Source organism: Sporothrix brasiliensis (genome assembly GCF_000820605.1).
Source record: "Sporothrix brasiliensis 5110 chromosome Unknown Cont19, whole genome shotgun sequence".
Classification (NCBI taxonomy): Eukaryota; Fungi; Ascomycota; class Sordariomycetes; order Ophiostomatales; family Ophiostomataceae; genus Sporothrix; species Sporothrix brasiliensis.
The window spans coordinates 1,519,085-1,530,850 of NW_024467138.1; the positions used below are offsets into that span (position 1 = coordinate 1,519,085).

At 54.8% G+C, this 11,766-nt stretch overlaps 3 protein-coding genes across 3 annotated transcripts; 2 read left to right on the plus strand and 1 right to left on the minus strand.

The window, feature by feature from the left end:
- Positions 1-3,387: 3,387 nt before the first annotated feature.
- SPBR_00061 (CDC25 protein) lies at positions 3,388-7,417 on the plus strand (the record flags this gene model as incomplete). Its single annotated transcript, XM_040758381.1, has 4 exons — positions 3,388-4,038; positions 4,157-6,535; positions 6,609-7,096; positions 7,327-7,417. 4 exons carry the CDS (start codon positions 3,388-3,390, stop codon positions 7,415-7,417), a joined length of 3,609 nt encoding a protein of 1,202 aa, XP_040618229.1.
- Positions 7,418-8,075: 658 nt separating this feature from the next.
- SPBR_00593 (uncharacterized protein) lies at positions 8,076-9,509 on the plus strand (the record flags this gene model as incomplete). Its single annotated transcript, XM_040758912.1, has 1 exon — positions 8,076-9,509. The coding sequence occupies one exon, from the start codon at positions 8,076-8,078 to the stop codon at positions 9,507-9,509; it is 1,434 nt and encodes a 477-aa protein (XP_040618230.1).
- Positions 9,510-10,055: 546 nt separating this feature from the next.
- On the minus strand, positions 10,056-10,997 carry SPBR_00884 (ubiquitin-conjugating enzyme E2 H; the record flags this gene model as incomplete). The annotated part of the gene is made up of 4 exons (XM_040759203.1): positions 10,056-10,195; positions 10,262-10,596; positions 10,736-10,780; positions 10,957-10,997. The coding sequence occupies 4 exons, from the start codon at positions 10,995-10,997 to the stop codon at positions 10,056-10,058; spliced, it is 561 nt and encodes a 186-aa protein (XP_040618231.1).
- Positions 10,998-11,766: the final 769 nt, after the last annotated feature.

The following is an 11,766-nucleotide window of genomic DNA, read 5'->3' on the forward strand; positions in this document are numbered from 1 at the left end:
GGTGTGTGGAGAGCACAACATGTAATGCGATACCAAAACGAAAACGAACACAGGGAGGAGAAGACGAATTACGACACAGAAAATATGTCAAGAAAGTAAAAAAAAAACAAAAAAACACACACACACCGAACATCAGAAGAGCCGAGGAAGCGAGCAGAGACCGCCTGCAGTGGCAGGCAGCTGAAAAGAGGAGACTCAACAGGACAATATGAAATCGAGACCAGCAAATCTCCGTGACCAACTTTCCTGCATGTGGTTCTTCCAATCCCATGTACACATTCTCTGTAATTCCTAATTTGCCATCTGGACTTTCTCCGGTTGGTTAATTCCCTCTTTTCCCTCCCTTTTCTCTTTTTGTCTCCCTCTTGAGTTGCTGTTTTATGCTTGGTGAAACCGGGACGATGTGGGCGACGGGAGCCGGTTGGGACATGTGGGCGGGCGATAAACCAGACTTGTTCGTCGACGAGACTGGTATAATCATCCATTTCAGCGACGACCTGACATCATACAATCTTTCGCCGTGTCTCTTCACGAGAAAGTGACGTGCCCAAGCGAGCTGGGCAGTGGCAGAGAAGACGGCTTGGTGGATGGGCGAGTTCAGCCAGATATATCCTGGTCACGGTATATCGAGATAGTCACTTGATTTCAGGAGGCCGGTGCTTGAGCCTCCCATCCTCTCTTGGGGCTTAGTCCTGGAATGCCTTGCTGGTTGGGTCTGTGGTCTGTCTGAATGTGTGATTTGCAACACTGTTCGCCAATCCCTCGTGCATGGCACTCCCGCAAGGACGTGCACGCCCAGGCTCGGTGAAGAACTGGACTGGGGCTTGTCAAGAGGAAGACCACTTACTGAAAGTCGATGCGAAATTTCATTGTTCAATTCAAGGTCTGAGAACTGGAGACAATGGCGCACTGGCCAATCGCTGGCATGTGGTAGTTGGTGGGCCACTTTCTGTTCGTTGGCTTTGAAGATGCCACTGTGGTACAATTCTGGCTCGGCTCGCGGTCCTCCCCCACCAACCCAACGGCACTGCCAGTCAAGCCAGCCAAAAAGCCAGACCAGGCCAGGCGCAATTTGTGCACCAGCAAGAAACGCGAGACGTTCCGGTAGTCCAATTGGAACAAAGAACCTTGTTGTTTTCGGACCCTTTCTTTTTGTCTTTCTTTCTCCCTTCTTTTAGCGTTTCTTATGGTCTCACGTTGTTGTTTTGCCATGGCTCTGGTCGCAACAGGCACATCCGGCGAGTTTTGGCGCATGTCAAGGCCCCCAGTGCTGTACTCCCGAGATTCGATGCAATATTGGCCAAGTGCCAGGCCAAGCTGTTGGTGCACTCAACGTCAGTCGTGTGGATGTCGTCGTGTTTTGCCGTGGCCTGCTCCCTCCTCGTCCAAATCCAGAGCGGCCCTAGAAGCCAAGAGAGGACCAGCAGACATCCATCTTGGGAGATCAGCGATCTCAAGGAGGGCGCGGCGAATATGTGTGTGTCTGCATCTGGCGACATTTTAAGGCCGTGCGTGCATTGCGCATTTCATGCTAAGCGATCAAAAGGGAAAAGAAGACGAACAGAAGACCTGCCAGGCGAGGTCCCGAGCCAATTTGGCGTAGCGCCGGTGAGAAGAAGAACAGAATGAAATGCAGTGGGGGAAGCTGTTCATCGACAAAATAAACCGGCCGAGAAAGGAGGGGAACAATAGGGGGAGGGAACATTAAGAATTCAAGGAAGGCACGAACAAAAAAACGGATAAGACGCACAGGGCAGGGGCCAGGTGAGATTCGCGTGTTCTGCAGGGAAGTTGTCTGCAAGAAGGGAAGGAGCGAGCTGGGCAAGGCCCGCAACGGTCAGACGTGACGGTCGGAAAGTGACGGGTAAGAGCAACTGCCTTGCCCAAGGGACAGAAAGGGCAGTTGCGATGCGTTGCAAAAGCACGACACATGGAGCAGGACATCTCGAGATTCGAGAATGGAAGGAGCCGCAGACACAACGAGACAGGAAGGAGGCATTGGGCACACTCGCAACCTCCCTAAATCCCCTTCCCATGTTGGCACACCCAATTAGCCTGGAAAGGCACCAGAGACAACAGAAACAGCGCCGTACCACAGTATTGCTCACCGAACAGGGCGTTGTCTCTCTGCCCCTCTGAAACGGCTGGCTAATACCGGCAGCACGGCCTGGCCTGGTCTAGTTGCTCACAAACAACTACCAAACCCACTAAACACACCAGTTTCCGACTCCGCTCATCTTTCTCGTTCCCCGTAATACTCCACTAAATCCACCATCCACGCCCAACTCTCGAACGCTATTGGACCCCTCCTTCCCCCTTTCTCGCTCCTGCCCGCAGAGAGCGCAACCTTGACCCCCCTCTTTCTCTTTTCCCGAGTAGGTCTTGCCATCTCGCTCCTGCCCTGAGCGAAGCAAGAATCGACAAAACGACGACCTGGAGCCGAGAGGGGCAGGAACACGACCGACGACGTTGCTTCCTTCCACTTCCCACACGGTCACTCCTTCCGCGAACTGGGTTCGGTGTCACTTTTCTGCCTCCTGCCACCTACTTCTACCTTTTCGCTCTGGCAATCACAGGCCACGCCTTCCCCTTCACCTGCTGCGGTGCCGACCTCCGCCTTTCCTTGTCAAAGGACCCGACAACAATCCTTCTAATCCTTTTTTTCAGCTTCCTTTAATCTTGACCTTTGCAAGACTCACAAGGAACCACCGACAAATCAGAGCAGGCGCCTTCTGCCCCCATCAACTCGATCCCTCCATCGACTCTCAGCCTTGCTGTCCACGTCTTTCATCGCTTCGATTCCGAACGGCTCCCGTACAGCCTCCACGACGGATCACCGCTCGCCTCTGCCTTCCTCGTCTTCGCCAACTACTATTGTCGTCTTGCCCCCTCGATACAAGACATATATATACACACGGCGGAACGGCTGATTCTCAGCTGTCTTGGAACACGGCAAGCGCTCAAGGTGCTATCTCCAGACGAAAACGGTGTACTGCAAGGAAGAAAAAGGAGTCCATTGCGACGCTGGCATCGTAAATAAAATTGAGAGCAAGAAGTTGATCTGGTTGACGTCCGCTTTCTCCGTGGACTACACATCTTCCCCCCGCCCTTTTACCATTCCATCGCCTTGCATCAGTTGCTACTCCCCAGTTAGCTCTTGAATTGCTGTCGAATCGACTCTCCACGACTGCCTACACACCATGCTTATGATCAAAGCTTGGACTCAGTACCGGTGCACATTCAATAGCAAGACAGCTTCACGAAGCTCCCTAGAGTTTTATTGACGACGGTCGTGTGGTCTTGAAGATTCGCTCCGCCCCCTTTCCTATAGTTTATACCACAACCACCCCGAAAAGCAAAGCGACCTTACACCTTCACATGAACAACATGGTAGGAACAGCGCCTCCTGGCGCCATGTATGTCCGGGCCCTGTACGATTACGAGGCGGACGACAGAACAAGCTTGAGCTTCCACGAAGGCGACGTCATCCAGGTCATCACACAATTGGAGAGCGGCTGGTGGGATGGGGTTATCAACGGCGTCCGCGGTTGGTTCCCAAGCAACTATTGCCAGCTTATCACCAGCGCCGACGAGCTTCCCGAATCCGAGCAAAATGGCGTCGGTGTGGCCGACCACATCGACGAAGATATGGAGGAGGACGTCTACGAGGAGGGCTTCGATGACGAGGACGATGACGACACAGACGACATCACTGGCCTGCCGTTAGAAGGTACGGAGTCGAATACCAGCCGGTCCGGCGCCGATTACTGGATACCACAGGCTACCCCCGACGGCCGCCTATTCTACTACAACACGATGACTGGCGAGAGCTGCATGGAGCTGCCGCTGGAATCGCCCACATCCGCTACCGAAAGCGGCCCCCGTGACCGCATGAACATGAACGTTCCCGAGCGCACGCGGCCCCCGCCGGAGATGATGGCGCGAGGACTGACCCAGAACGAGGATGAAGACTCTGAGGCGAACTCGGCGTCCGAAATGGAGGGCGAGTCGATTCTCATGGCATCCCGTGGGTCTTTGGTAAGAAAATCCTTCCAGCCGTGTTCCCTTTCATTTTGCGATTTGCTTTGTGCTTGTGCCTTTCTATTTTCTGCCTTCCAGCTGGCACACTCTGCCTTTTATCTAACACTGTGCAAAGCTGCGTAACCACCGCTCTTTCCCCAACGATACCCTCTCTCCTACCATTTCCATGGAGTCTATGAACGGCCAGTCACCAACACGCGGCAAGCTCGCACCGGGCCAGCCTGGCGCGGATGGCGTAAACGGAGCCAACGGCAACGGTCTCACGCCTATGATCGCAGCAGCCACGTCCTTCACATCCACAACCTTCAACCTGCCCACTGCTGCGACCATCCCTCGGTCGTTTTTCGACGACGGCAGCACACCACCATTGACTTGGAGTCGCCTCGTGTCCAACATGAAAAAGTCGATCGACCGCTACCGCGATGCCGTCACTTCCAACAACCGCTCGGAATATGTGGCCCGTGCCGAGGACATTTCGGACCACCTGCGCCTTCTTCTTGCCGCCGGTTCTGGAACGACCGACAACCACTCCGGACAGCCTTCCATCATCTCGACGAACAAGGCCCTGTACCCCCATTTCAGAGACATGATGTCCAAGTTTTCGAAGCTGGTCATTTCTTCGCACATTGCCGCCGCCGACTGGCCAAATGCTGAATCGGTCCAGAAGTGTCTGCAAGAGGCAGATGGTGTTCTTTCCGGCGTCTTTAGCTACGTGGAGGTTGCCCGACAGCAGCGTGGCGAAGAAATCCCTCGTCTCTTCCCTGGCTTCATTATTGGGAGTGGCACTGGTGGCACCTGGCAGAACAACTCCCTTGGCGCCCGCGACCCCATTGCTTCCAACTTTTTGGACGACGAAGAAGGCGCATCGGAACCTTCGACTGTTTTGGACGGCAAGCTGCTGGAGAGACTGGATGAGCTCAAACGCATGCTTGTGTCTAGCATTCGTGAGCTTGACAAGTACTTGACAATGACTGAAAAGGTTGTCACGCCGTTCAAGCACGAAGTGATTGGCAACAACGTGTGCATTGCCGGCGGTAAGGTCCTGGAAATGTTTAAGCCGTGGATTGCCATGATCGAGTCGATCGATCTGTCTGTTCTCGGCAACAGTTTCCAGACGCCGCAACTCGCCGACTTTAGCACCAACAAGCAAAGCCTATACGACAATATTTCCGACCTCCTGCTCGGCTGCCAGGCTGTTGCTGGGCCACTTGCCGATGAATGGGCAGAGGTCCGTGGCGAGGCTCTGGAGAATCGTTTGGAATATGTGCGGCAATGCGACCGTGCGCTCGAGACCAACTCGTCCCACATCGGCTTCTCACTCCAGCTACTGTCCGAGCAAGTCCAGATCAATATGCAACAAGCTGCCGAATCGCGCCGTGACGACCATAGCGCGGCGCGCGAGCCACTGCGCCGGGGCGAGACTATGCCCTACGCGTCGTCGGTAGCATCCACCGCTGTTCCTTCCACGGCGGGCTCTGTAGCATCGTCGGCGACGCTCAACCACCAACGGACCGAATCGCGCGGCATGGTAACCCGGCCACCAATCATCCAAGCACAATCCTTCAGCGAAGGCAGCGATGCGGCGGCACAGGCATACAGGAAGGGTGGCGACTACTCGAAGCTCAAGAAACTGCTTGGTGAAGACCCGTCACCACAGTCGACTATGGTTGACGACACTCCCGACTTTTTGCGGCCCGATTTCGAAAACGACCTGTCCTGGGACCTCAAGATCCAGCCCCCTCAAGTCAAGGGTGGCTCTTTGCTGGCACTTGTTGAGCAGCTCACACGCCATGACAAGCTGGATTCGAGCTTCAACAACACGTTCCTCCTCACATACCGGTCGTTTACATCAGCACGTGAGCTCTTTGAACTGTTGGTGAAGCGCTTCGGCATCCAGGCACCAGAAGGCCTGACGCAAGCCGAGTTTGAGCAATGGCGCGACCGCAAGCAGAAGCTCATTCGGTTCCGTGTGGTCAACATTATCAAGAACTGGTTCGACAACTTTTGGATGGAGGATGCGTCCCTAGAGGAAACAAAGCAATTGATCCGCGACGTGTACACCTTTGCGCGAGACACGGTCAAGTCGACCGAGACACCGGGTTCGGCGCCACTGATGGCTGTTTTGGACCAGCGGTTGAGTGGCAAGGACACTGGTGCGAGACGCCTGATTCAGACGCTGAACCAGAACACGCCGCCACCGATCATGCCCAAGAACATGAAGAAGCTCAAGTTCCTCGACATTGATGTGACAGAATTCGCCCGCCAGTTGACCATTATCGAATCGCGCCTGTACGGCAAAATCAAGCCTACCGAGTGTCTTAACAAGACTTGGCAGAAGAAGGTCGCAGAGGGCGACCCCGAACCGGCACCTAATGTCAAGGCACTCATTCTGCACTCGAACCAGATGACGAACTGGGTCGCCGAGATGATTCTTGCGCAGACAGACGTAAAGAAGCGTGTTGTTGTGATCAAGCACTTTGTTGCTGTTGCAGATGTATGTCCATGGCGTTGGTTCCCTTGTTTTCCCTCGTCTTTTTTCTCCAGGTATACCATGCTAACAAACGTAGAAATGCCGGAACCTCAACAACTTCTCGACATTGACGTCGATTATCTCGGCACTTGGCACCGCACCCATTGCCCGCCTCAAGAGAACGTGGGACATTGTGCCGCAAAAAACGCAGGCCATACTCGAAAGTATGCGCAAACTGATGGCCAGCACAAAGAACTTTGGCGAGTACCGCGAGGCGCTACATGCGGCCAACCCGCCGTGTATCCCGTTCTTTGGTGTTTACCTGACGGATCTTACTTTCATCGAGGACGGTATCCCGTCGATCATCAAGAAGACCAACCTGATCAATTTTGCCAAGCGAGCCAAGACGGCCGAAGTCATCCGCGACATCCAGCAGTACCAGAACGTGGCATACCTGCTGCAACCGGTCGTGGAGCTGCAGGACTACATCCTCAGCAACATGCAGGCAGCTGGTGACGTGCACGAGATGTACGACAAGAGTTTGCAGGTGGAGCCCCGTGAGCGCGAAGATGAAAAGATTGTGAGGTACGTTGTTGATCCATCGTGATTGGGCCCGAGGACCCCTACCCCCAATACTTGCTGGGAATGATGCTAACGTTTTGCAACAGAGTGTTGGCCGAATCTGGCTTCCTGTGAGGGAAAGCAACTTGTGAGCTGGATGTCTCGAGATTCTCGACCCCCTGGCTGCAGCTTCCTGCTGATGGTTAGGGTCTTTCTGGGCCCAAACCTCTGTTCTTCCTTGTCTTACGAGGAAGACAACACACGACTCTATACTCGTTGCCGGAGACGGACGAGTGGGGCATCGAGAGGAGAAAAAATGTACGCACGAGGGATGTGCAGATATGATGTTTTTATTGATACACATTTAGAGTTTTGCGATACCAGGATTTGGTTGGATTGAGTTTGGTTTCCGTATTTCTGTATTTCTGTATTTCTGTATTTCTCCATTTTTGATTTCTTCATTCTTGGTTTCTTCTTTCGGCATTTGATTTGACGTCGCTTTTCATCTGTTTCTTGACTTTGATCATTTTACGGTGACATTCTCTATACCGTGAAGGCTTGGCCTCAGCCGCGCCTACTCTCTTTCGAAATGTTCTGCTATTAAGGTTACGTATGGAGGTCACGGGCATGGGATAAGCGATAATATTTATTCATGTTCATCACATTAGGAGCGTCACCATCAATTCGTCGAATGCCAGACCTCGCCTCTATTGTCTGCGAATAGCTGACTAATATTTTTAGCGTCCTTCTATATCAAGCCTGCCAAATCGAGAGCGTCAGGCAGCCTGGCCCGTACTTCGTCGTTCTGCACTCTGTTACAACGGTTATCTTTTAACAGCACCGCATCGACGCGACGCACCACACACAACGGCCACCGCATGGAGCCGGATTGATCGAAACGACCTAGTTGGTTGGCGAGCGTGTTTCTGCTCGGGACGACGACCGCGACCATCACAACCAACCAGCCAAGCCGGCCGCGACAGCCTCACCCGCCACATCCATCATGCAGGGCTTCAACATGGGACGTTACGTCCCGCCCGACCAGGAGGGTATCGTCTCGGGCAACCGCCTTCTTGGCAACCGCGCGCAAAAGGCCAACGCAGCCGGCGTGCCTGTCGTGCGCTTCGAGATGCCCTTTGCAGTATGGTGCGACGGCTGTGAGGAGCGCACGATCGGCCGCGACGGCAAGACGCACCCCGTGCTCATCGGCCAGGGCGTCCGCTTCAATGCCGAGAAGCACAAGACGGGCAACTACTATTCGACGCCCATCTTTACGTTCCGCATGCGGCACCCGGCCTGTGGAAAATACATTGCCATTCGCACGGATCCGGCATCAACGTCGTACATTGTAGTCGAAGGGGGCCGCCGGCGGCGCGAGTACAGCGACGATGCAGACGAGGGCGGAGAGTTTCTGGACCCTGCTAGTGCTGCCGCGCGGTCGGCGGCCGCGTTGGCTGGTGTCGAGGGCGGCGATGCGGCCCACGGCAGTAGCAGCGAGCTGGACCGTCTCGACGCGTTTGACCGTCTTGAGCGGACCATTGTCCATCGCGCACCGGCTGCGCCAGGAAGTGCCAGCGACCCGGCACAGGGAGGGCCCATTAGCGGTCTCGATGCCGCTCGCCGCCTCGAGGCTCTGACGCGCAGCAATGCCCGCCAGTGGGACGACCCGTACGAACGCAACCGCGCCCTACGTGCGGCCTTCCGCGTCGGCCGCCATGCGCGCGAACAGGCCGCGGCCGACGACGAGGGCTTGCGGAAGCGGCTGGGCGGACTGAGCGAGGACCTGCATCTGCTGCCGGCCACGGAGGCAGACGCGCGGCATGCGGCGCTCATTGATTTTGGCAGCAAACCGACCGGCAGCGAGACGCCCAGTGCAGTAGCCGACCGGCGGACCCTGGCGCAGCCTCTCTTTGGGAACAAAGGAGGCGCCGCGGATGCGAAGAAGCAGCCGCGCGACCGTATCAGCAGCGCATCTGGCGGGTTGGCCCTTGTCAAATCAGCGTCGCTTTCCGCCTTGCCCTCGTCGGCTTCACCTGCACGGGCGTCCTCACGCAACCGGACCTATGCTCCGACCACAGAAGCGGCCAAGCGGCAGCGCTCGATCCGCGACCACCTGGCGTCCACGGTGCTGGCTAACACACGGCTGACGACGGATCCGTTTGTGGCCGCGCTGGCGGGCGGCAGCCAGAGCGATGCAGAAAAGACAAAACCGCCCATAAAAGGGCTCAAGGGCCTCAGGAAGAGCGCCACGGTGGCCGATCTCCGCCAAAGAGCAGAAACAGACTCAAAAACAGTGACAATGACTACTACACCGGAGAGCCAGCCGCCTCGACTAGGAGCAAAGAGGAAGCGTGGCGTGGAGGACGAGGAAGAGAAGGATGCTGAATCCAAGCCGAGCAAATTGGCAGCGGCGCTGGTGAGTTACGATTCAGATTAAGGGATGTAGCTCACGGTTTTACTGTATATAGAACACATATGATACCCTTATTATAGACAATTTGTTTTTGAAAGACATCTTTGGTGATTGTAATATGCTATCCTGAAAGAGGTCAACTATCTCAAGAAACACGAACCGACACAAAAAACAACATGCCAAAGACCGTATTTAGAGAGGCGATGGCGTAGATAAAATCAAACACAGGACAGCCAAACGAGGGAAAGCAGCGCCGCGAGCTGTCCTGGCGTCGCCTTTCCTGCCTGGGGCTGTACCTGTGAGACTTCTGGTTCAACACTAAAATCCTGCTGGTTCCCAATACCAGCACACATACGCCAGAAATATCAATCAAACAGAGGAGGAATAAACGCACAACACAATCAAAATGGAGAACAACAGGGGATGTGTAAATGTGGAATGGACAGTATACCGGCAAAACACCTGTTGACTGGAACAAAACAACGACAAAAGAACCAAAAACACGTCAATATGGGGTATTGGGCAAAGCTCGTCGGATGGATGCAACGACGCAGTAATATTTGATATTCATTATACGTCGTCCATCTGGCCGGCCGGCTCGTCTTCGTCGTCCTCGTCGAAGCTGCCGACCGAGGACATATCGTCGTCGTCTTCCGACTCGGCACCAGCCTCGTCAGCCGCCTCTTTACTAGCATACTTTTGGACATATTCTGGAAAAAGATGTTAGAAAGCCGTCCCGCTGCGGAATGACAGGTAGGTTTTGTTCCGCGACTCACCTTTCACCTTGATATCGTAGTTCTTGGGTTCCCGCATCAGCAGGGCAGCCGCTTCGCCGTTCAAAGGGTCTGTGGGGTTCGGGTACCGTAGCAGCTGCGGCAGGAACACCTCAAAAATGTTGATCATATCGTACATGGGCGACCACGTCTGGTTGATCACGTCCAAGCAGACGGAGCCCGACAGCTCGTCAATGTTCGGGTGGAAGATGCGGTTGACAAACCCGATGCTCGGCGACTTATACGGGTACTGGTCGGGAAGCTCGACATGCACCTTCCAAAGACCGCCTTCAAACGGCGTCTCCGCGGGACCCTTGAACCGGACATAGAACTCTTGCCTAGGGTGGGACGCACTCGGGTTAGAGAGGCAGATGTGAGACGAAATGAGGGGGATTATCGACGCTCGTGGCTCACACTAGACGCAGAAAACAAGGTTAGCAACTAGGAGCACAGGAACCAAAATCCAGGACCAAAGACGTACTGTTGTCATGCACCAGCGTGACTTCGTAGTCACTCATCAACCTTGGGTAGAATGTTAGTATATCGGAAACGTAGCAAAGGACCTAGCAAGGCGCTGGCGGAGAGGGTCGTGCGCACATCCTGTAGCGAAAGAGAGGTTCTGGTTAGCAAACGTCAAACAGGACAAAAAAAGAGAGGGCCGTATGCGAAGCTGTCGGACGGCCTGAGGGTGCACGAACTTCATGACATCCGTCTCGATGCGGCGGCGTGGACTACTCATCTTGGCGATTCGGCGGAACAACGGAAGAGCGAGGTGTGCGTGTGCGAGCGGGACTGGCTGGTGGAGTCTACGGAGGCCGGAAGCGTAAATCGTCGATCGGTTCGTGGATCACAGTCGTCGAGGAAGAGGCCGGAAAAGAGGCCGAGGAAGAGGTCGAAGAACAAAATGGTTGAGGAGAAGGCCGACGAGAAGGTCGAGGGAGCAACGCGAAATCGGATGTCGTGGGGAAGTGATTCAGATTACGTCCGTCGCCGGAGACATTCCACAAGACAAACGCAATGGGGATTGTGGCTCGAGTCGGGAGGCTGGCGTGTGCGGTGCAGAGAAAGATGCTGGGAGACCAAAAAGTTGAATCAAGTGAACAAATGTGTTGTAGAGGCGTTGGGAAACAAAGGTAATGTAGTGAGACGAAGTCACGCTGGCGAGAGGAAGGACCGGGTGGAGCAGGATAAGGCTCGAGGCGATAACGAGGGAAGGGGCGAAGGCTAGCTGGCGTTGTTGGATGATGCCACTCATGCGAGCACTGTACAGCAGGTGCGCTAATGCATAGTGGGGAGGGGTAGCGAGCGCAGCAGGATAATCACGGTTGAGAGACAGCACTGTGTCCAACTGGCGCGTGGGGCAATTTAGGCAGGAGTGCATCAGCTGGACAGCCTTTTCGGACGTCATTCAGTGGACCCACTCCTTCCACGTAAGGCAGTCCACGACACCTGTGCGGACACTGTGACAACACGGCGTTCAATAATCATGGCTTGGTGTGTCGTGACTG